Here is a 21,574-nt window from a genome sequence, read left to right as displayed (position 1 = left end):
GGCAAACATATTTACCCACGTCATAATAAAATAGCGTTTTTTACATCCTAACGTTAACGTTACTCAGCTACTCTCAGCAGCATAGACAGACGTTAATTTGTGAAATAGCGATTTTTTTCTAACAATCATATTCTACTCAACTGTAAGGAATATTATTTTGCATAATGATCAGCTAGATATCCCGATGTGTTTCACATTTTTTAATAGTTATTTGCGAAGATATACTACATTTGTAAACTTCTTTTTCTGCTCTGGCAGCCATCTTTCTTCAAAATGTTTGGAGTCAGTGGGTTACCAAGGTGTTCGCAAGGCATCCTGGGAAATGTAATCTTTCCCTTCAGCCGTAGTCTGCCTCTGATCGCACTCCGTTTGAAGGGGTTGTTTGAAGGGTTGAACAACACTTCCCCTTCGGTCTAAAAGAATTGGGACACCCTACCCCTTCACGCGAACGCGCAAACGAAGGGGAAGGGCGAAGTGCTAGGGTGAAGTGGTAGTATTGGGACGGAGCCATAGACTGTGCCCAAAATCACCAATATTCTAGAACATTTTGCCCTCTTTTTGCCAGAACTGAGCCCGGATGGATCTAAATATCTGTATGATGTGGCCACTACATTGGCATGTCAGTCCCAGTTCAATACAAATCGTGCAGCACCTTGGCCCAGTTCAGCAGAAAAGGTGACCAGTCGAATACAGTCGATTCTGCAATAGATGAAATTAGAAATTAGTAAGCCTGTGTCAATGTATTGCAGCAACCTTAATGGCCATTTGTTCCCTCGCTGATGACAATTACATACAGTAGCCCAGAATTAAAATTTTGATTGATCATTAAGTCCTTCATTTCCTAAATGCTGTATATAACAACAGATCCGCTAAGTCTGGCAAGAGGTGAGACTGCTGTGTCATGTATGACGTCTATTAAAAGCCATGCGTGAGTGATTCCCCCATCTCCTTGCATCCCTTCCTTGTTTCTTTCACGTTTTTTCGGAGGGAGGGACTAGGACATAACGAAAAGAAGGAAGGGAGGATTGACAAATAAGGAATTGAAATGTATCCTATATGTCTACGGTGACAACAGGGCTTACGTCAGATCCTCACGCCAGAGGCGTAAAGAGTACTGTAAAGGGTTGTGGGTTTTAGCATGTCAGTTTTGCAAGCTATCTAGCTAGATCGCTTTGTAGACGTCTGCTCAGAGTCTTCATTGTGTAACGTCATAGCATTTGTCATCAGTGCGCAAATCACTTTTGTTTTGCTTTTCAGTGTGTTTTTTGTAATACAACTTGTGTCGGGTATATAAGCCGAGTAGCTAGCTTTGGTTGGCTAATGTTCTCGAATTAAATGGGGTCGTATGTCTTACGTTGTTTATAGTTAATGCAAGCAGTCAAGTTAACGTAACCGGTCTAGATGGAAAATGTTCTAAACAGTATGACAGTCCTCACTGTAACCAAAGTAAACGTGACCGAGTCAACAAAGATTAATATTAAATCATGAAAGAAGTTGGGTTGTGTGTAACGTTACTCATGTACCTGGAGAAAGTCTAGCAGGCCTCAGAGTTTAAACAATAACATCCATATCTAGGCGGGCTAAGCAACAGCTGTAGCCTGAGCACGAGGCTCTATCTCCGGTCCCTGAGACCAATCGAACGCGCCGACTGAGGTATGAGAAATGGCCTTTAAGAGATGACATATCCTAGCTAACATAGCATACCTGGCTGACTAGACAAGTAGCCGAACTGTTTTTGTAGCTCGGTGCAACGAATGTGGGTATATTTAGTTAAATTGGACTATTGTGTAATCATGTCTTTTAGCGTTAATGTACTTGGCGGATAGCGTTACAGGGTTTTAACGTATTTGTCGATTCATGAAGTTTGTACTGGACTGTTGGCGTTAGTTACAGGCTGACTTGTGTTTGACTTCATGCTAACTTCTATTCTGAATTATATGGTGAGCAGGCTAAACTGACAACACATTTTTAAAGGGCTGTTGACCACTTACGTCATTCGGGCAATGTTATCATTAGCACTTTGTTTGATGCTTCGCTAGCTTTTTTTTTTTACCGAAACAAGCCAACGGTTTGTTATGTGACAAATTGTGCACGATGATTACAAGTATGAGCCTATTTGATGCTAAATGATCATCTGTAACCACGTTCCTTTTCTGCGTTGTCCATAACAATCAATATGCCCATACTTTTCTGGCCTGTTCATTATGTTATCGGTGTGTGTCAAGCTGTTGTAGGAAGCTGCTTAACTACACAGTTATGAAGGTGCAAGCTGACACAAGTCAGGCAGAATCTGGTAGCTTTTCAGATGTATCCTCAAGCCACACGGTCTACCAAAAAGATATGGCCGAGAAGATCGACTGTCCTAGACGCCTTGTTTTTCACAGTTCCAACATAAGCTATCAACTTCCCAATGGGAGCTCAGCTTCAGGCACGATGGTGAATAACACAGCTCACAGTAAATGGAATGACTTGGATATTAGGGATGAACTGACAGTAGACTCAGAGGACAGCGGGTCTTTGTCTGAGGTTTGCCCATCGAATGCATCCAGAAATGATGACTTAAGTTACGAAGTGCAACAAGCCTACAGAATATTCCATGATTTCCTCTTGGAGAAACACAAGGCCCTTACAGCTCCCTTTTGGAACCCAGTAGGTGTACAGGAATACTCACTTGCAGACTCTGCGCAACAAGGAATGTGTCTCAGGAGAATAGATGAAAAGTTTGTGAACCGGGAATATGACAATATCACAGACTTTGTGGCTGACTTCAGGCTGATACTTGAGAACTGTTACAGGTTCCATGGGGTTGACCACTGGATTTCCAGACAAGCACAGAAAGTGGAGATAATTCTCGAACAAAAACTTACTCTGCTGTCAAGGTAATCTGCTTGCATTATCTTCAAGTTCAAGTTCAAGGAAACTTGTGTATGATAGGCTGTTATATATAAGTGTATATGTACACTTTTTCTAACAACCTCAGATTCATTTTCATGGTATTGGGTCATGTCAATGAGTGAGAAACTCACATTGTATTCCCACTACCTTCCCAGGCTACTCACTATGTATGTTTATGCTCTGGGTAGGAAACGTCGCAAAAATGTGCGCGATGTTGCCAAATATGTCACTGAAATACATTAGGTAGCCAGCTAAGAAGTGTTTTTCTTTTCTTTTAAATCAGTTTTTTTTATATGGTGTACACACACACACACATGGAATATTCATCTCTGTGTAGAAGCTTCTTGTTCAATGAATACAGCAGGGTCCCATTTAAATGTTAGTTGCTGATTGCAGACCCCTGGAGTGTCGGAGGCTCAAAGAATCTTTTCTCAGTGAATGGCCCTGTGAGCAGGAGCTTCAAGTCTCAGCGTACCTTAGAGAATGGAGATCTGTGCTTTTCATTGGGCTTTCATCTTTTCCCATATGACTATGCTATGACCACAGACGAATGAAAGTCATTTGAATCATTAACTGTCTTTTTCTCTTTCTCATAGGGTCCTCCGGGGGAAAACGAGTCTGACAATAACATCTAAAGGCCGATTTGGCACGGAGGATGAGAAGGGACAGGTGGGCTCATCCACCAGGCGAAGATCTGCACCTCGTAGCTTGGCCTCCATAACACTGGGAGGCAGTGAGTCCATCATGGTGCAGGTTCTTCGTTTAGAGGAGCAACAGAGAGCTAAAGAAGAGAAGAGGTATAACGCTACCCTGTGCTTCACAAGCAGTACAGTTCAGTCATTCATTTGAATAAGTATGAAATATTATAAATGAAGTGTACTTGCTCTGTTTGTATGTTTTGCAAATAAAGTGAGTTAATGTTGGTAGGTAGTTATTGTAATCCAGATGGGTTAACTGGAGAGAACAGTATTATAATGACAGTGTTTACAATGCCAAGTTACATTGTTGCCCTTTCCACATGGTACTCTGACCACAGGCAACGAGAGCAGGAGAAGAAGGAGGCTGAGGAGGCATCAGCGAAGGAGGTGGTGGAGTGGGAGCTACATCTTCTATCTCAGGCGGCTCCGTGGCCTCTTGATACCCTGTGGGAGCTTCCTGCTATCGGCCACTTTCTTTGCCTGGCCCAGACGGCCCTCAACCTGCCTGAAATAATCTTCTTTGAGTTGGAGCGCTGCCTGCTCATGCCACGCTGCAGCTCTTTCTTGGCCAAGATCATGACCTCACTGCTTTGCCAGCCCTACCGTAGGTCCACTCTGCAGCGCAGGCCCCCCCTCACTTATCGCCGCTGGGAGGCTGAGTTGCGTCAGCAAGTACTGGGCTGGTACGACTATATTGGCCAGGCAGAGAACCAGGTCGCCTGTGCTGAGCAGTTGGGACTCTGCAACCAGTTCTTCCAGATACTTGGAGAGACGAGTCCCTTAGAGGAAGCAGCCTTCCACCTGCTGCCATTCAACCAGCGTGTGTGGCTCTTGAAGGGACTCTGTGACAATACCTACCAAACGCAGAAGGAGGTACAGGATGCTGTGTTGGGACAACCCATTCACGAGTGCCGGGAGTCCATCCTTGGATACGACAGCCATGAGAATGTCTATATTCACTTTCCACACTTCTGCGGAGCTGACCTGCGGATCTACTGCCAGAGCCCCTGCAGCGCTCCTGATGGGCCCCTGTCCCCCATCTGTGTGAGGAAGGTAGACAGTAACAGACCAGTCAAGTCATCTTTGGGATCTAGTGACATTATGGTAAGCACTGCGTCTGAAGAAAAGTGTGACTATGAAAAGCACAGAGGAGATTGCTTCCGAGAAGGGGGAAAGGAGAGAAGAGCTAGCCTAGATAAAGTTAATGGTGTGGGAGAATGCAGGGGTGAGGTTGAGCATAAGAGACACAGTGCCTTCCTGATTAGCTGCAGAACAGACACGTGCAGCTCTTGGGCTGCCGAGGAGGAGCAAGAGGGTGTGGAGAAGAGAGTGCAGCTGAAACAGGATGTGGAGCCCTCTTCTAAAGGTGAGCCGTGGCTCCTGATGGGAAACCACTGCTTTACAGGAAAGTCATCACCAAACCTCTCAGCCACTAAGTTCCAGGATGGGTTATTAAAAGCTGAAGAAGTGTGTTCTCGGGCAAACTTACTCCAAGTGAGAGGCCAGGGCCCTTGCCCTGAAAGTTCCAGAGCTGCTGGGGCAAAGTCAGAGCATACCTCCTACAGTTGTTGTAAGATCCAGCTTGATCCCCTAACCTCCAGGCCTCACCAGCAGGCAACCCAGCAGCAAATACACACACAAAAAAAAAGAAAGAAAAAGACAATCAAGGAACTGGGGACCAAAGAGCTTCAAGACAAAGCAGGTTCAGTGAGGATCAGACAGGTCATAGCAGCCAAGAGCACTCTGCGAAAAGCAGCCTCTACTATTAAGAAGAAGGACAAGAGGAAAAAAAGAAAGCTAGGTAAGCAGGGCAGAGTACCTATATAAGTGTGTCTGTGTGTGTGTGTGTAAAAAAAAGAAAGCTAGGTAAGAAGGGGAGACTACCTATATAAATGTGTCTCTGTGTCTGTCTCTCTGTGTGTGTCTGTCTGTCTGTGTCTGTGTTTAAAAAAAAAAAAAAACTGTTAGGAAAGTTATTGGCAAGCTAGCCAACATAGCTATCACAAATAACATTACAAAGAAGCCGACGCAAGAGCACTTATTGCTAGCATCAATGTCCAAGCGTGTTATAACAAGCTTGCTAACAAGATGACTTGCTAGCGGCTAAACTTAGCGAAACCTGTTGAAATTTGCTTACTTTGTTTATGACAAACTAGCGAGTCAACAACTTTCCTAACACAGTCAAACATCAAGCAAGTGCAACACAAGACAAACCAAGACAGCAAATAAGTTATTGAATAGTCCAACAGAAAGTAGCCCCCTACCTGGCGGCTCCAGAAACTCCATAGTGTTACTTTAAAGATTTGAATCCAGTGAACTTCAGCAAATTGCTACTCACGGTTGTCTAGCTGTCTGTTGTGTGTGTGCATTCAAGAAAACACCGGTGTTTGTACTAGGGCTGGGCAGTATATAGACGAGATAAAGATATAGGATGACAGTGTACCATTCACAGCGATATAGTTTGATGTTGCATTACATAACCCATTCCTTCTGTCAAGCTGAGTTTGCTCCTCTCTCTTCTCTCACACTCTCACCCCCACTCTCCCTCTGCGTCTGTGGAGGAGAGAAGGAGAAGAGAGAATCAGGAGCAAGCAGATGGATTCATCCACGTATCAGAGGATAAAACATATTAGCACACATACGGCATACCTACATAAGACATGATTCCATGAAACAAAAGAAAGTGTTTATATATATGAAATATATAGAATTAATAGTGGATAAAAATGGAGAGAGCCAGCATTCAAAGTATTGGTTGTAGAACACCTTAGTGGGTATACAGTGTCCTCATAAGGTTCCTACAGCTTAGTGGGTATACAGTGTCCTCATAAGGTTCCTACAGCGAAGTGGGTATACAGTGTCCTCATAAGGTCACTGTTACAGCTTAGTGGGTATACAGTGTCCTCATAAGATTAATATTACAGCTTAGTGCAGGGGTCGGCAAGTAACTTGGGCCGCCGGCCAGTATTTTTCCTCGCCACTAGGTGGCGGGCCAAAGTCTGGGTTACTGCATATTAAGACGCTGCGATAGGTGCACTCGCAACAACTAGGCCTACATGGAGAATGGATAGGTCTACTACAAATAACTAATGATAATAAACCATGTGAATGAGCCCATTGGATGTCTGTTTGAATAATTTAATTATTTTAACGAACTCTGTCTTAACCCCCTGTCACTATAGCCTTGCCTATTGTGAATAATAGCAATGACGAAGTTTTTTCAACATTGAGCCTCCTAATTAGACCTAGGCTACTACTTAGAGTCCATCTTAGACTACTTTTATTTCGAAATAGTTGGTTGACGCACCTCCTTACAATGTTTATTGTTTGGGAAAATAGTGTGCAGAGAGAAATTAGCATACAATGTCTTTGTCAAAAGGTCTGAAGAGGAAAGTTGACAACGACAACAGAGCCTATTACACTTTGCCTTCATCTTACCCGGCTTCACTAATGGAAAGCCCATGTGTCTCATCTGCAACAAAGTTGTTGTGGTTTGCAAAGGGTACAATGTCAATGATCAGGCTATGTCTCTTCAATTTAAGGAGTGATGAGGCTGGTGCACTCAATAGCACGCTATCGACTAACATTACCTCAGACAAGGTAGCTAGCTAGCAGGTTAGCTGGCAAAATAGTCTTACAAAACGAGATGACGATACAAATTTTAAAAGACGTTTTTTCTGACTTCCATAAACAGAAAACACAGCCGATTACCCACGTTGTCATTATTGGTGCACAAAAACAGCTCTCACTGACGTACACCGGTGCTTGCTTTGTAGTAACAAAGTGACTTGTCATTTCTATGAGTGAGGTAACGTTAAAATTCGCTTTATTGAACGTCCTTCAAAAGTCCCCCAATAGAAGTGTCATGGGTTTACGATCCATTTAAATTTCATTGATCTACCGATGTCAATTCAGAGATGCTAGTTATAAACCAACCGACACTTCTCTGTGACAGCCATACGAAGACGTTACGAGAGGGTTGCCTTGCCAGAACAAACAGGAGGATGCTAGATAATATTACTATTTCTAATACGTTTTTGAAATTTGACATCAACATGGTCTGTCATCCAAACGTGGTGGCTCGTCATCGTTGGTGCACATAAATACTGTCTCATCCAGTGAGAATAGACGCGGGCGTTTAGGATTACTAGCCATAACTGTAAAACACACTGTTTCTCCTCAGGCGATCTGTCAGTAGTGAGATGTAGCGATAAAAAACTTCAGAAAAGTCAATGACAGGAAACCCAGTTTTCGGTTTCAAAATAAAAGTAAAATGTTAATCTAACCATTAGCGGGGTATTATTTCATGAATTAATGTTGTAGTATTAAAAACTGTCTCTTTAAAAAAAACTGCTACGATCGGAATAATTTGACGGGCTCAAAAAATGAACTGGCGGGCCACAATTTGCCCGCGGGCCGCCTGTTGCCGACCCATGGCTTAGTGGGTATACAGTGTCCTCATAAGGTTACTGTTACAGCTTAGTGGGTATACAGTGTGTTCATAAGGTTCCTACAGCTTAGTGGGTATACAGTGTCCTCATAAGGTCACTGTTACAGCTTAGTGGGTATACAGTGTGCTCATAAGGTTACTATTACAGCTTAGTGAGTATACAGTGTGTTCATAAGGTTACTACTACAGCTTAGTGGGTATACAGTGTGTTCATAAGGTTACTACTACAGCTTAGTGGGTATACAGTGTGCTCATAAGGTTGCTTTTACAGCTTAGTGGGTATACAGTGTCCTCATAAGGTCACTGTTACAGCTTAGTGGGTATACAGTGTCCTCATAAGGTTCCTACAGCTAAGTGGGTATACAGTGTGCTCATAAGATTAATATTACAGCTTAGTGGGTATACAGTGTGCTCATAAGGTCACTGTTACAGCTTAGTGGGTATACAGTGTGCTTATAAGGTTGCTTTTACAGCTTAGTGGGTATACAGTGTCCTCATAAGGTCACTGTTACAGCTTAGTGGGTATACAGTGTCCTCATAAGGTTCCTACAGCTAAGTGGGTATACAGTGTGCTCATAAGGTCACTGTTATAAGGATAAGCAGAGCAATGTATGATGGCATTTGTGTATATTACGGTTAACTAGGCTGGCATACAGTGTGTATTAGAAGCAGAGTAGAATTTGTGCCTAATCGTTTGGTGGGAATGGGTTTCTATGGAGCTAAAATAGTTTAAAATGTCTCACAATTCACAAATGTATTTCCTGATTCACATAGAAATGTCACGCCATTCACAAATGTAAACCCTGTTACATTTCTGTACAGACTAACGAACGTGCATTTACAAACTGCTCATCATTTGTGAACATCCCTGCAGTTATTCCTTTCTTGACATGGCTTGATTCACAATGCTTTTAAAAAAAATAAATTCAAAAGGACATTCTCTGCTGCATATCGAGGGTATGACTGAATGTGACCACTTTCCATTGGGTGGACTACTTCCCCATAGTGGACATGTGCACACAACTGATTACACAAAGTATAGAGTTGGGCTGAGGTCCACAAGTCTGAGACCTTACAGCCCCGAGGTGACTTTGCTTTAAAACCGTTATTGCATTATTTGAGCTATGTATGAAGTTAAAAGAAGGTCGTTATTCTTCTATCCATCCTGCCCAGCAGTTATCGACATGCACTGGAAAACAGGCTGATTTCAAAGTGAAATAAAGGTTTGTATATACTTTTTTTGTATTTTGTATTTTTTTTTAATCCAGCACAGACATGCACTTTGTGAAATGATTGAATGCTAACATTAGCTAATGTTTGATGATAATAATAATTAATTTCATTTGTAATGCACTCTTCATTCAGAAGAATCTCAGAGTGCCATAATGCTTAACAGAGCTAACATTAAACGCCATATAGTGTTATCCTGATGTAAAGCCTATTTTCAAAGTGTCATGTTGGTCCAACTAAATCAGTGAGATTAATTTAAGAGACATTTAAGACTCACTATGGTAGAAGAGCTCCTTTAGCCATTTCTGACGAATGTAAACAGTGACTGATGCCTGCCTATTTTGTGTTTGATTGACAGGTGGTCTAGTTACACCAAAAATGGATGGAAAAGTGGAATTCTCCCTCATGATGGAACGTTGCATTTGCTTTTTAAAACCAGGCCTGTTATGTTGTGAAATAAAAGTCTTTCTGTCTAACTTGTTAGATTTCTCCAGCGGCATGGTTAAAATAGCAATGTTAACCCATTTGGATGGGTTAGGTTGACTCATTATTGGGTTGGTCCTAATTACCCACCGGCTGGATGAAAATAGCAGCTGATATTTGCTGTGTTAGTCTAATGGTTACCCAGCGGTTTAGAGTGCACTCTGCAGCTGCTCTACTTCAGAGCAACCTGCTTGAGATGGCGGGTCGGATGATTGGTCATTCTTTCAAATATTATTAGTTCAAGAATGTTCAATGACGAGGGGTTTAGTTATACTGTATTCCCACTTAGTGGTCAGCTACCAGATGCCATTGAAACGTAGAATCCTCTTTTTGTAATCAGTTGTGTGCAGATGTCTGTTATGGTGTAGTAGTTCACATAACTGGACACTGCTCAGATGTAAAACAGTCTGGTCACATTCATTCCTGCCCTTGAATTTACGCTCATGTGGTTGGCTGAAATGATTGGAGACACCTGATAGGCTGCAGCGAATGTCCTTTTGAAAAAATGCATTTGTGAATCGAGCAGTGTCAGGGAAGTGTCAGAAATCCACAAGTAAATGCAGGGATGTTCACAAAGGGCGAGCGGTTTGTAAATGCACATTCGGTAGTCTGTCTGTCAATGTAACAGCATTTACATTTGTGAATCACATGACATTTATTTGTGAATTGTGTGAAATGTATTTGTGAACCACAAAATACCTTTGTGAAGCATGTGACATTTATTTGTGAATTTTGAAACTATTCTAACTCCATAGGTTTCTGCAGGTAGATTGGGTGAAGACTTGGGCAGTATCCCACAGTGGAGATAGTCTAGAGTAGGAGGGGCAGACAAGAGACAAAATGAGTGGACAGAACGAAGTTGCCTTATAAGTGTATATGTAATTATAGGTTATGGTGATGAGCCTTATAAGTGTATATGTAATTATAGGTTATGGTGATGAGCCTTATAAGTGTATATGTAGGTTATGGCGATGAGCCTTATAAGTGTATATGTAATTATAGGTTATGGTGATGAGCCTTATAAGTGTATATGTAGGTTATGGCGATGAGCCTTATAAGTGTATATGTAATTAGGTTATGGTGATGAGCCTTATAAGTGTATATGTAATTATAGGTTATGGCGATGAGCCTTATAAGTGTATATGTAATTATAGGTTATGGCGATGAGCCTTATAAGTGTATATGTAATTATAGGTTATGGTGATGAGCCTTATAAGTGTATATGTAATTGTGGGTTATGGCGATGAGCCTTATAAGTGTATATGTAATTATAGGTTATGGCGATGAGCCTTATAAGTGTATATGTAATTAGGTTATGGTGATGAGCCTTATAAGTGTATATGTAATTATAGGTTATGGTGATGAGCCTTATAAGTGTATATGTAGGTTATGGCGATGAGCCTTATAAGTGTATATGTAATTATAGGTTATGGCGATGAGCCTTATAAGTGTATATGTAATTAGGTTATGGTGATGAGCCTTATAAGTGTATATGTAATTATAGGTTATGGTGATGAGCCTTATAAGTGTATATGTAGGTTATGGCGATGAGCCTTATAAGTGTATATGTAATTATAGGTTATGGTGATGAGCCTTGTAAGTGTATATGTAATTATAGGTTATGGTGATGAGCCTTATAAGTGTATATGTAATTATAGGTTATGGTGATGAGTTGTCACAGCCATCAGCATTTGTAGATAAAGGTCCTACTATATGGGACACAACAGAGACAGGTCAGTAAACAGAATATCTCTTGGAATGACAAGAAGACCTGCACCCTGTGTGAAGGGGTCTTGGTGGGCAGTAGGGGACAATTCATTCCCATTTTGTGCTAGGCCATTTAGAGCTTTGTATTAGAAGAAGTACTTTCAAGTCAGTTCTACTTTTGGGAACCAGTGCAGAGAGGAGTGTACAGGTGAGATGTGTTCAAATCGTTTTAGTTCTAGTAATGTGTGAGCAGCGGCGTTCTTTATTAGTTGGAGGCTCCATCTGCTTAGATTGAATAAGTAGGCTAGCTGCTTTCACTATTACATTTGGACCATACAGGACTCACACATTTCCTCCCTGACACATCTGACTTTTTCACCTGATAATGAGGCCTACTTCCATTAGTTAGCGTCCTGACACAACTGACTTTTTCACCTGATAATGAGGCCTACTTCCATTAGTTAGCGTCCTGACACAACTGACTTTTTCACCTGATAATGAGGCCTACTTCCATTAGTTAGCATCCTGACACAACTGACTTTTTCACCTGATAATGAGGCCTACTTCCATTAGTTAGCATCCTGACACAAGGTGGTCGGCTATTACTACACTGAATTTTGGGAGTGTGACACTGTCACACGATGAAGACAATTATTCTTTGCCTTCATTTATTTTTATTATTTTTAGCCATCATTATTAGTTTAATTCAGTTTTACTTTTACATTTTCTTTTAATTTTATTTCAGTTGAAGGGGTAATGTATAATCCGGTGGTCAAATCTAATCAGAAAGTTTCAGGTGTTCCGTAGCAACATCTTACTCGCTGAATGTGATTGAAGAAGATGTGAATGAGAAGCAAGAAACCCAATGCCAATGGCAACGGTCATTCATTTTTTGCTGTGGTCACTATAAAGAAATATCAGACCTCCGAATGTTGGGTTGGCCCATTCAAATCAATAGAACATTCTGCATCAAGAGCTGTATAATAGGTGATGATAATGTCTACAGTGAAATGCCTGTCATTATTCATACATCATAGAAGTATGAATGCTCTATTATGGAAAACAGATTAGTCATATATTTGAAATATTTTAGTGAGTTGTCTTGATTGTATATACTGTAAGTGATGTATCACATTTGTATGTGTAGTTGTCAACAGCATGTCAGAGCATTAAGAAACTTGGTTGAAAGACACAGCACTTGAGTGGAATGCTTTATTACTGAACATTAAAACTACAGCATACATACATCAGTAGTTGTGTTTTTAACTCATCTTTAGCTATAGCAACTGCTGTTGAAAACTGCTGACGATAATAGGCTACTCTCCCTTCACAGGGAAGAAAGTAGAACGCAGAAACATGGCAGGAAAGAAGAAGAAAGAGGTTCTGTCTCTGCCACTTGAGCCCACATTTAAGGTACTGCTCAAAGATGTGTTCTGGGCACATACTCTTCTTTGCCCTCGCAACTGAAATGAATATTGTGATTACCTGGAATCCCCCCTTTATACTAGGAGATAGATATGATAGGTATTCAACATACAGTATGGCCATGGTAAGTGCTCAAATATGTAGTGTAGACACATTATATGTATTTAGTTATTGTGGTCTTTGCCTGTAGATTTTAAAAGTATGGGCGCTACAGCTATCATTTTGTCACATTAGAATTTCACTGAGGAAAGCACAGCACTTTATGACACTTTATGGCACCTCTCTTGTGAAGAAAAAAACCAAGACCACCTTATCATTCAGTTAATAATGACAAAATACTTAACTGTACTGTAGAGAAATAGTTTATTTTGTGCCTATGATTAGGGTTGCTGGTTATTTGTAATACTGAATGATTTGTCAACCATTATTAATTAAAAAGTAGGCTAATGTGGTATTATGAGTCCAACCCCATGCATGTACACAAACACACATGTGTTTCTGTTTGCAGTTGGTGTGCACCAGTCTGCAGGAGCTGAGGGAACTCATCAGTAAGACGGAAGATGAGATGGATGAGCTGGAAAGCACCAAAAAGAAATCTGTAAGTAAGAAAGGGAACATTGCCGTTGGAGGCATATCGTCCTTTATTCTATATCCTTAGACTCATTTGACATGTTATACTTAATGGCATTGTTTTTATACTCAGTGGCCACTTTACTTATCCCACACATATCCCATTGACCACCATCATATACTGTATGTTGATATTTGAACAAAAACCTAACAAATCTATATGTGTGTGTTTTAATTCTATTCTGGCATTTTTTCTTATTCTATTTACCATTTTACCATATCATACTTTCAATGCAAATTGTCTGTGCCTATGTAACCACTATAACATTTTTATTTTTAAAGCCGGTATTTAACCAGTTTGAGGTATATTATTTGTAGGTCACCAGTTTTTATAACATCCTATAATGTATTTTGATGGTATATGGTCATATGAAGGGACGGTTAAAAACAGTAGTTCTGTGATCTAGATTTGAAAACCCCGCAGAAATTTAAGAATAGCTTTTACAGCCCAGTGTGAAATTCTTAACTTATGGAAAGCAGTTTGTTTACCTATTTTGTGTAAAAGACCTTTACAAATAAAGTGTATTATTATTGTTGTCATTTACATGGCAGGCAAGGCAAATTGGTGTTAGTCTTGGGAAGTTTATACATAAAACGCAAACCTTTAAAAAGACATGTCATAAATGTTAGTCGCTGTGGCTTGCTAAATACAGTATTTGTATTGAACTCACTAGGTTAATGTGGCCATTTATTTCATCTGTCTTAGGGGAGGTGGCATTACAGAAGAGAGGCTGTGAAAGAATTACACATCACCCTTATTAGACTTCTAAATGAACTGTCTCCCTGGGAACCCAAACTCATCAGAGCCTTTCAGAAGAACAGGTTAGAAAGAACACATGTCTTGTCTTTGCCATAGAGCCGGAACTGTCTTTGAGCTTTTCTTATTTATCTTATGTTTCTTCTTATTTTGTGTCACTTCCTTCTCAGGGCACGATTGAAGAAGGACAATGATGATTTCAGGAAACATCCCGACTATGATGATTTTGTTCGAGAGGAGTTGCAGGTGGAAGAAGAGATCAGGCCAACCAAATTCCTAAACTCACCAGTTGGTCTTCCTAAGGGGATTGAAGAGAATGACAGAGAGAAGAATCTTGGGGAAATAGTAGTTGGTACGTAAATTGTCGTAAAAATGAATGTCTTATTATCAGTAGTTAGTGTAATTTCTGATCATACCACTGCTGTTTTCAGATGGTTCACAACTACTTGAGGCAGAAACTATGGGGAGCATCTGTGCTGTCAGACAGGATCCCCTCACTCTCACCAAGTACCAAACATCCATACGCAGCTCTGAGCATCAAAGCGAAGACGACCAGAATCAAAACAAGATCAAGGTGAGCACTGAAGACTCTGCAGTCCTTTGCAACAAGATGGAAGACTGGTCCAAAAATGAAAATTCAACCACACCCAACCAGCAGTTCTCTGACACAAACCCTGCTTTGAGCATACCAGTGGCAGGTGTCCATAGAAATTACACACCAATCCAAGCATTGCTAGCAAAGAGTGTGGGAAACAAAGTGACCTTAATTAGGCAAACTCCAGCAAAGGCTGTACATCATATGCACCAGATTGAAAGCAAGGTTTTCCCCCTTGCACAGGTAAATAAACTCACACAAAACCCTCAAATTGAACTTCCCAAATCAGCTCCATCTATCAGGCTACCTATCACATCTACATCGGCACCTGTTCCAAAAAGCCCATTGCAGATGGTATACAAGGTACCAGGGGGGTTGGGTCTCATCAGAAGGGATGGCAGCCCACTGAAGTTCACAGTTCAACCAGGGATAGAGCAGGTGAATGGAGGAAAAATAATGCAGAAGGTAGTTATCTTGCCTGCAAATATGCTCATCCAAAAATCAGAAGACTGTAATTCTGGAGAACGAGGGGGAAACCCTGGTGGTAAAACATCCTTCAGCAGCACTCCTGGACTCAGTGTACCCGTTCAGCATGTCGCTCCACTTCAAGACTCCCACGTTGAGCAGGTGGCCTCCCCATTAGGCTCTTTGAATGTGCATAGTTCACCTACACTGTCCTTCAAGGGGAACAAACCCCTTAAAGTTGCAGCTCCTGAGCTCAATTCAAATAGGTCCAGTTTGGGTTCCAGTGCAGATCCGAGGCCCAGTGAATCTGGTGATGCCAGGCAAGAGCTGAAGACTGTGTGCATCAGAGACTCGCAGTCTATCCTCGTCACAACCAGAGGGGGAAATACTGGCGTTGTTAAAGTTCAGACGTCTGACACAGCTGGCACGTTGTCTGCTAATCCTGTTTTCACTCTTTCCCCACAATTCCAAGCTCTTTTAGTATCCTCGTCATCTGTGGCCGTCCGCTCGTCAGCAGAACCTGTGACGACTAAGACAATATCTAAGCCCTCCACCGTAAATATCACTTCCTCATGCATAGGAAAGCCAGCTAACACCTTTGGTAGTTCTTCTAGCATAACTACTCAGAGTGTAGTCACTAGCAAATGCCTATTACCTGTGATTTCACAGGCCAGTGTAAATCTATTGGCATCAGCTGTTACAGATTTCCCACAGATTCCCCAGAGCAAACGTGTACTCCAGGCTCCCCAGAAGAGGGCACATCCAGAACACAGGCTTGCAGATCAGGTTCCATTTCAAAAGATTTTCCTTGTCTCACCCTCAACAGGTGACTCATCAAAGAACATTACCCACTCCACCGTCACATCAGTCGCACCAGGATCAAGACTTATGTTCATTAGTCAGAAGTCTGTCTCCTCTCTCTCTACAGTTACCATTCCCAAACAAACCGTGGCGGCAAATGACATTGAGGCCCCAACTTGTGGATTGCATACAAAATTATCTGCTGATGCTTCAGCCCCTGGCAGCAAACTTGGACTACCTGAAGTATATGCCAAGAGTGTTCCAGTCTGTGTGTCCGGAGCAGGTGCAAGTTCAAGTAGGTTTGTGTTTGTTCAGAGTGCCACAAGCAGCAGTCCACCTTTGACGGCAAACGCTAAAAGAAAAGCTGATACTGACCTCTTTGGAGCTCCTCCGCTTCTATTAACTGCTGGACATGCGCCACCATCCGACCTCAGCTCCTCCAAGCTGAATGACGCCTCCTCCTCAGTAGTCCCCAGTCTTTACAAGACAACAGTGCAGACTTCAAGTACTTTGACACCAGCTGTTGTTGCCCCACCACCCACAAGTAACCTGAACATTAAAGACCAAGTTCTTTTGGGGGGACCACATATTCCTTCCCTTGTACCACACTCTCCTCTTAAATCATCAGCAGTAATACCCCTCAGGGTTGTTCCCCCTCTATCTGTGGGCAGGAACACTGTTGCCTCTCAAACCACCTCCATCAGGCCGTCTGTTGAACCCAAATCTTCAACTACTCCCATGCCACAGAAAATAGTGATAAACACCAGTGCTCCTCTTGCCCCTGGCACCCAGATCCTTATCAACAATGCAAGATTTGTTGTGCCTGCCCAGGGCCTTGGACCTGGCAGCCATGTTTTATTGATTTCTAGCCCTTTGTCTGCAGCAGAACCTCGACAGGGTGCTAATCTCACTCCAGCACCTCCTCAAGGGGGGGTGAGTGCTGCAGTTTTGCCCTCATTACAAGGACATAGAGTTGTGACACCAAGAACCCAGCCCCCACATGCAGTGCTTAAACTACCCGTACCCCATGCTGTAAAGGTGGGCCAGCTGGGACCTATGCCTGTTGCTCTTGGTCCACCAGGAACACCTGTGAGAGCACCATTGCCAAGCAGCAGTTCTTGCACTGCACAGATTTCACATTTATTAGGGGCAGCTGTGTCCGCAGGGAAACGGAATATGTCAAATGTATTTAAGTTTCCCCCTCTGTTGACTTCTGAAGAAAAATGTTCAACTGCTACATCTGTTGGAATGATGAGCGACAGTGTGACGCAGATGTCCGCCGCACCCTCACAGATACAGGGAAGCCCTCCTGCTGTAACCAAGCTAACCCCTTTGCATGCAGCATCTGTGAGCACAGCACCTAAAGCCCAACTGGTGTCCATGGTGGCCCCATTTGGGAGTGTAGCGACAACAGTTACTATGCCTTTTGTAAGTAGCTCTGCATCTAGAATGCAGGCAATGCCTGTTGCCACGGTACGGCCTATTGGTAGCACCCTCAACAATAGACAGACAACACCTATCACAACTGTCTCTCCATCAAGCAACACAATCATTATGGGCCCATGCCAACCTGTTAGTAATGTCACACCAGAATCCATTGATGGGGCTGTGGTTCTGGGAAACTCTTCACAGAATAAAGGAAAGACTTCATTCCAGATATCTGCTCCATCAGTGCTAACAGGCCTGTCACACAGTAGACTTCTGCTCAGTCCAGATGGAGCCATTTTGAACCCCATCAGAGATCCTGCACTCGCTAGCATACCTGCTGTGCCCACGGCAGCACAGGGGCATGAGCCCCAGCACTCTAGGTGGTTTGGGACAGACAGCCTACACAGGACATAGTAAATCAGTTGAAATGATCACAACCCACCCAAGGAGGACCCATCAGATGAAAAGGATTATGGTTAACATACCCGACCAACAATATTCCAACTTTGATAAGCCAGTAAAAATAATCTCTTAGTGGAATCCTCCAAACCCTCAAGTCCGACTGAGGAAGCAGCAACACAAATGCCACTTCAAAGCAAGTACATACAGACACATTTAGGCAAACAGATATTTAACTGTTCATTATTTTACAAAGAAAATGTACTCTGATGCTTGAAAGAATCAAAAGGCCAGTAACACGTTTAATTGTGGTCAGGAATATTTTTTTAATTTAGTTTAATGCCAAGAAATAGGGCTATATGTAAAGCATAAAAAAACACTGTGAGGTTTATTTCACAGGCCTAACACAGTCCTGAACATCATAAATACTTCATTCTCTGGAAGGCTTGGCATCATTGTTCTTATGACCTTAATTTGAGTGAACTTGGTGGTGTATTTGTACTGAAAATTATTTCATTTATATTTCATTCAAGGCCAATCTCTTTTCACAACAGAATGACTGGAAGTACAGTAAACAAGCATTTCTGAAAATGGGGGTACATGACTATGTAATAGTATGTTTCTCAAAGTTTCAAGTCCCTAAATGCTTTAGTCCAGTTATTTATTACATTTTTTTCAAGTATTGTGGCTATTTTTGGACCACTTGCATTATTGCAGATGTTGCTGCATTGAAATAAACAATGCTTTGTACTCTAACATGGTTGCTGCTGTTTCAGTGAAATCACTGTTTTCCAGATTGACATCCAAGATAAATTAAATGTATGTGCTCTTGGAACTGAACTAAAGCATATGTTGTAGACGTACAATTCACTGCAAAAAGGTGATTTGCGCAGTTGTCACTTCTGCTCTTTTATTATACGGTTGCTGATAAAAGGTCTTTCAACATCAAGGTCTTCCAACAACATTACTGTACATTTTGTGTAAGCTGCTAAACTGATGCAAGGTATATACATTAACATAAACAGGGTAAGTACATCGTAAGGACTATCTAAATATTGCTCCAGATAACTTTACACTGATTTGTTTGGACTATTTTTATCATCAGCTTGGCCACACTACTTGTTAAAATGGGAGTCCAGATAAAAATCAGTTTGTTTTGATCTGACGCTCCCTCATCAAGGTGAGTAAGGGGGAGGTGGTAGGCTTGAGGCTATCTTCTCATAGGCTGGAGGGGCGTTGGGTACCTAGGGTTAAAAATTGAGAAAATCATGTCACATTAAACCCTTAAAAATATGCCCTTTTAAAGATTTAAAGTCTTTGCTGGCGAAAGCTTGTTGATATTTAAACTCAACAGCCAATCAAATTTTTTACTGAGTTTGACGGTGAGAATTTTTCACTGAATTTGACAGTGTGATGGATTATAATCAAGGACAGCACCTTTAAGCAGGCCTAGAACTCTTATAAATGCACCATTGTAAATATGCTACTGAAAACATTTTTATTGAACAGTTCACCATTTACCATGTAATTTTACATGAAAAAAAGTTATTATGTCTGAACTATGGACCAAGCATTTTTGAGAGTGATTACAGAGTGATTATTCCCAGTCCCCCTCCCCCTAAAATCCACCTCATGTAATCCTGGCTGTCCAGCAATGTAACACACTTGCTTTTCTACTGAGAGCATTGCAAAAGTCCACGTGCCTTCCTCATTCCACAAAGCATAAAGTAGGATTGAGGGACAACAGGCCACAGTCTAAGCAGCCTAACTGGGTTAACAATGATTTTGCTTTTGAGTTTTAGTCAGGATGCTTCACAGCACAGAGGAACTTTGTTCTGTTTTAAATCTGAAATAATCATTCTGAAACACTTTAAATCAACCTACCACAGGTTGCAGGTTACCAAAGTCAGTCATTGGAACTTTGTTCTCCTGTGCGGCTCCTCCCTCACTGTACTGACCCGTATTCATTGTGTTTCTCAATGGCTGGACACTGCTTCTGGGATTCTGTGGTGGAAACAAAGATAGTCCAAATAAAAGATGGCAGATTTTGCTCAGCAATACCCTAAACTGTTGTTTGAATGTGCCTTTACACTGAATACAACAGGGGAAACCAAAGCTGCTGATGTGAAACCACAGGGAACAACTCACTGATCAGGATATTTGAGATTAGGTAAATGTAGCCTACATCTTACCCGTATCATTTTGTAACCACTCCTCCTTTTGAAGTACCAGCATCCCAAGAGGAGAAGGGCCACCAAAATAATCACCAGAAGAGCTATGCCTGCCGCTCTGCACACAAATACTTAAAATCTTGGTACAGGTAAAATATGGTACAGAGCCACACCAACATGGCAATGCAGGCATACAGAAGAGTAAACTTCTCATTTTCATAATAATATTTTCTGAATAATTCTGCTTTTCTTTAAGCAACGTGTAAAATCGAGGCACAGTGAAGAAAACACTTAGTGGAGCAATAAGAAACACAAGATTGTTTTAAGATGTCTATTGACAATTCTAAAAGGGGTGTACTGAAAACACTTATTGGAGCAATAAGAAACACAATATTGTTTTAAGATGTCTATTGACAATTCTAAAAGGGGTGTACTGAAAACACTTAGTGGAGCAATAAGAAACACAAGATTGTTTTAAGATGTCTATTGACAATTCTAAAAGGGGTGTACTGAAAACACTTAGTGGAGCAATAAGAAACACAAGATTGTTTTAAGATGTCTATTGACAATTCTAAAAAGGGTGTACTGAAAACACTTAGTGGAGCAATAAGAAACACAAGATAGTTTTAAGGTGTCTATTGACAATTCTAAAAGGGGTGTACTGACTCTTCTGCCCGAACGTAACCACCGTGTCCTCTGCTTGCAAAGTGGACATTGAAATCGCCGCGCGGCATTCTGATCAGCTGGGGAAAAAATTCTATATTAGTCTAGGCTACAGAATAGTCATCCGTTATTGAGTTTGTGGAGTTAACCATAAACACATTACGCTTATTTTCCATTGCCGTCGTTCTCACTCAAACTAATGTAAAGCTAAATTAGATTTAAATTATGTCTGCATCTCAAGAAGTGTTTTGTTGTGACTGGATCAAAAAAAATCTTACCTTGATTGGATAATTAGATTGAGGAAGGAAACGGGCAGCTTTGTAAGTGCAGAACGCGTCCCAAAGAAGTCGGTCCTCTTCAACTGGAATCTTTACTTGGTCGGTTAGGAGGGAGAAACCCTCGCAGCAGAAATCCTCATGACCGTCACGGGTTCGACGCTCAAACTAAGCCATTGAAGCGAACTAATTAGCGTGACAGACCCTGTGGTTCAGAAGACCACATGGGACTCGTGCAAATTGTCTGATGACTCTCAGAGCCTTCGCCTTACAGCTTCATAAAATAATTACGACAAGTTTACTTATCGAAACTGTGGTAGCCTTAGCCTAGATTTGGCTAGGCTTGCATCTCACTGGTTCAGAGATTTAAATAATTTCTGATCTGTATATTTCCCCACTATCAGAGATTGGCACACATAAAACAGTATCAAATGTACTCAAATAAAATAATAGCAAGGCATTTAGCAGAGGCCCTTTTCAGGAGCAATTAGCAGTAAGTATA

General features: G+C 41.5%; 2 protein-coding genes and 1 long non-coding RNA gene across 4 annotated transcripts; 2 read left to right on the top strand and 1 right to left on the bottom strand.

Annotated features, from left to right (window-relative positions):
- The first annotated feature begins 738 nt into the window (after positions 1-738).
- On the top strand, positions 739-18,719 carry LOC105902434 (uncharacterized protein KIAA2026). The gene is made up of 9 exons (XM_031577849.2): positions 739-2,879; positions 3,492-3,692; positions 3,932-5,394; positions 9,632-9,811; positions 12,797-12,876; positions 13,397-13,486; positions 14,225-14,340; positions 14,446-14,627; positions 14,707-18,719. The coding sequence occupies exons 1-9, from the start codon at positions 2,257-2,259 to the stop codon at positions 17,976-17,978; spliced, it is 6,207 nt and encodes a 2,068-aa protein (XP_031433709.1). The 5' UTR covers positions 739-2,256; the 3' UTR covers positions 17,979-18,719.
- Positions 10,626-11,900, top strand: LOC122133370. Of its 2 annotated transcripts, XR_006152717.1 has the most exons (5): positions 10,626-10,644; positions 10,719-10,758; positions 10,871-10,910; positions 11,143-11,182; positions 11,221-11,900. It is a non-coding gene; the product is annotated as an uncharacterized LOC122133370 (long non-coding RNA). The 2 variants fall into 2 exon arrangements; XR_006152716.1 differs by lacking the exons at positions 10,626-10,644; positions 10,719-10,758; positions 10,871-10,910 and adding an exon at positions 11,092-11,108.
- mlana (melan-A) lies at positions 18,270-21,487 on the bottom strand. Its single transcript, XM_012830003.3, has 5 exons — positions 21,076-21,487; positions 20,801-20,877; positions 20,156-20,252; positions 19,848-19,967; positions 18,270-19,207 (listed from the first exon to the last, which is right to left on the bottom strand). The coding sequence occupies exons 2-5, from the start codon at positions 20,866-20,868 to the stop codon at positions 19,139-19,141; spliced, it is 354 nt and encodes a 117-aa protein (XP_012685457.1). The 5' UTR covers positions 20,869-20,877; positions 21,076-21,487; the 3' UTR covers positions 18,270-19,138.
- Positions 21,488-21,574: the final 87 nt, after the last annotated feature.

This window comes from Clupea harengus, chromosome 12 (genome assembly GCF_900700415.2).
Source record: "Clupea harengus chromosome 12, Ch_v2.0.2, whole genome shotgun sequence".
NCBI classification, from domain to species: domain Eukaryota; kingdom Metazoa; phylum Chordata; class Actinopteri; order Clupeiformes; family Clupeidae; genus Clupea; species Clupea harengus.
The sequence above is the reverse complement of the archived record's forward strand: the minus strand, read 5'-3'. Positions and strand labels throughout refer to the sequence as shown.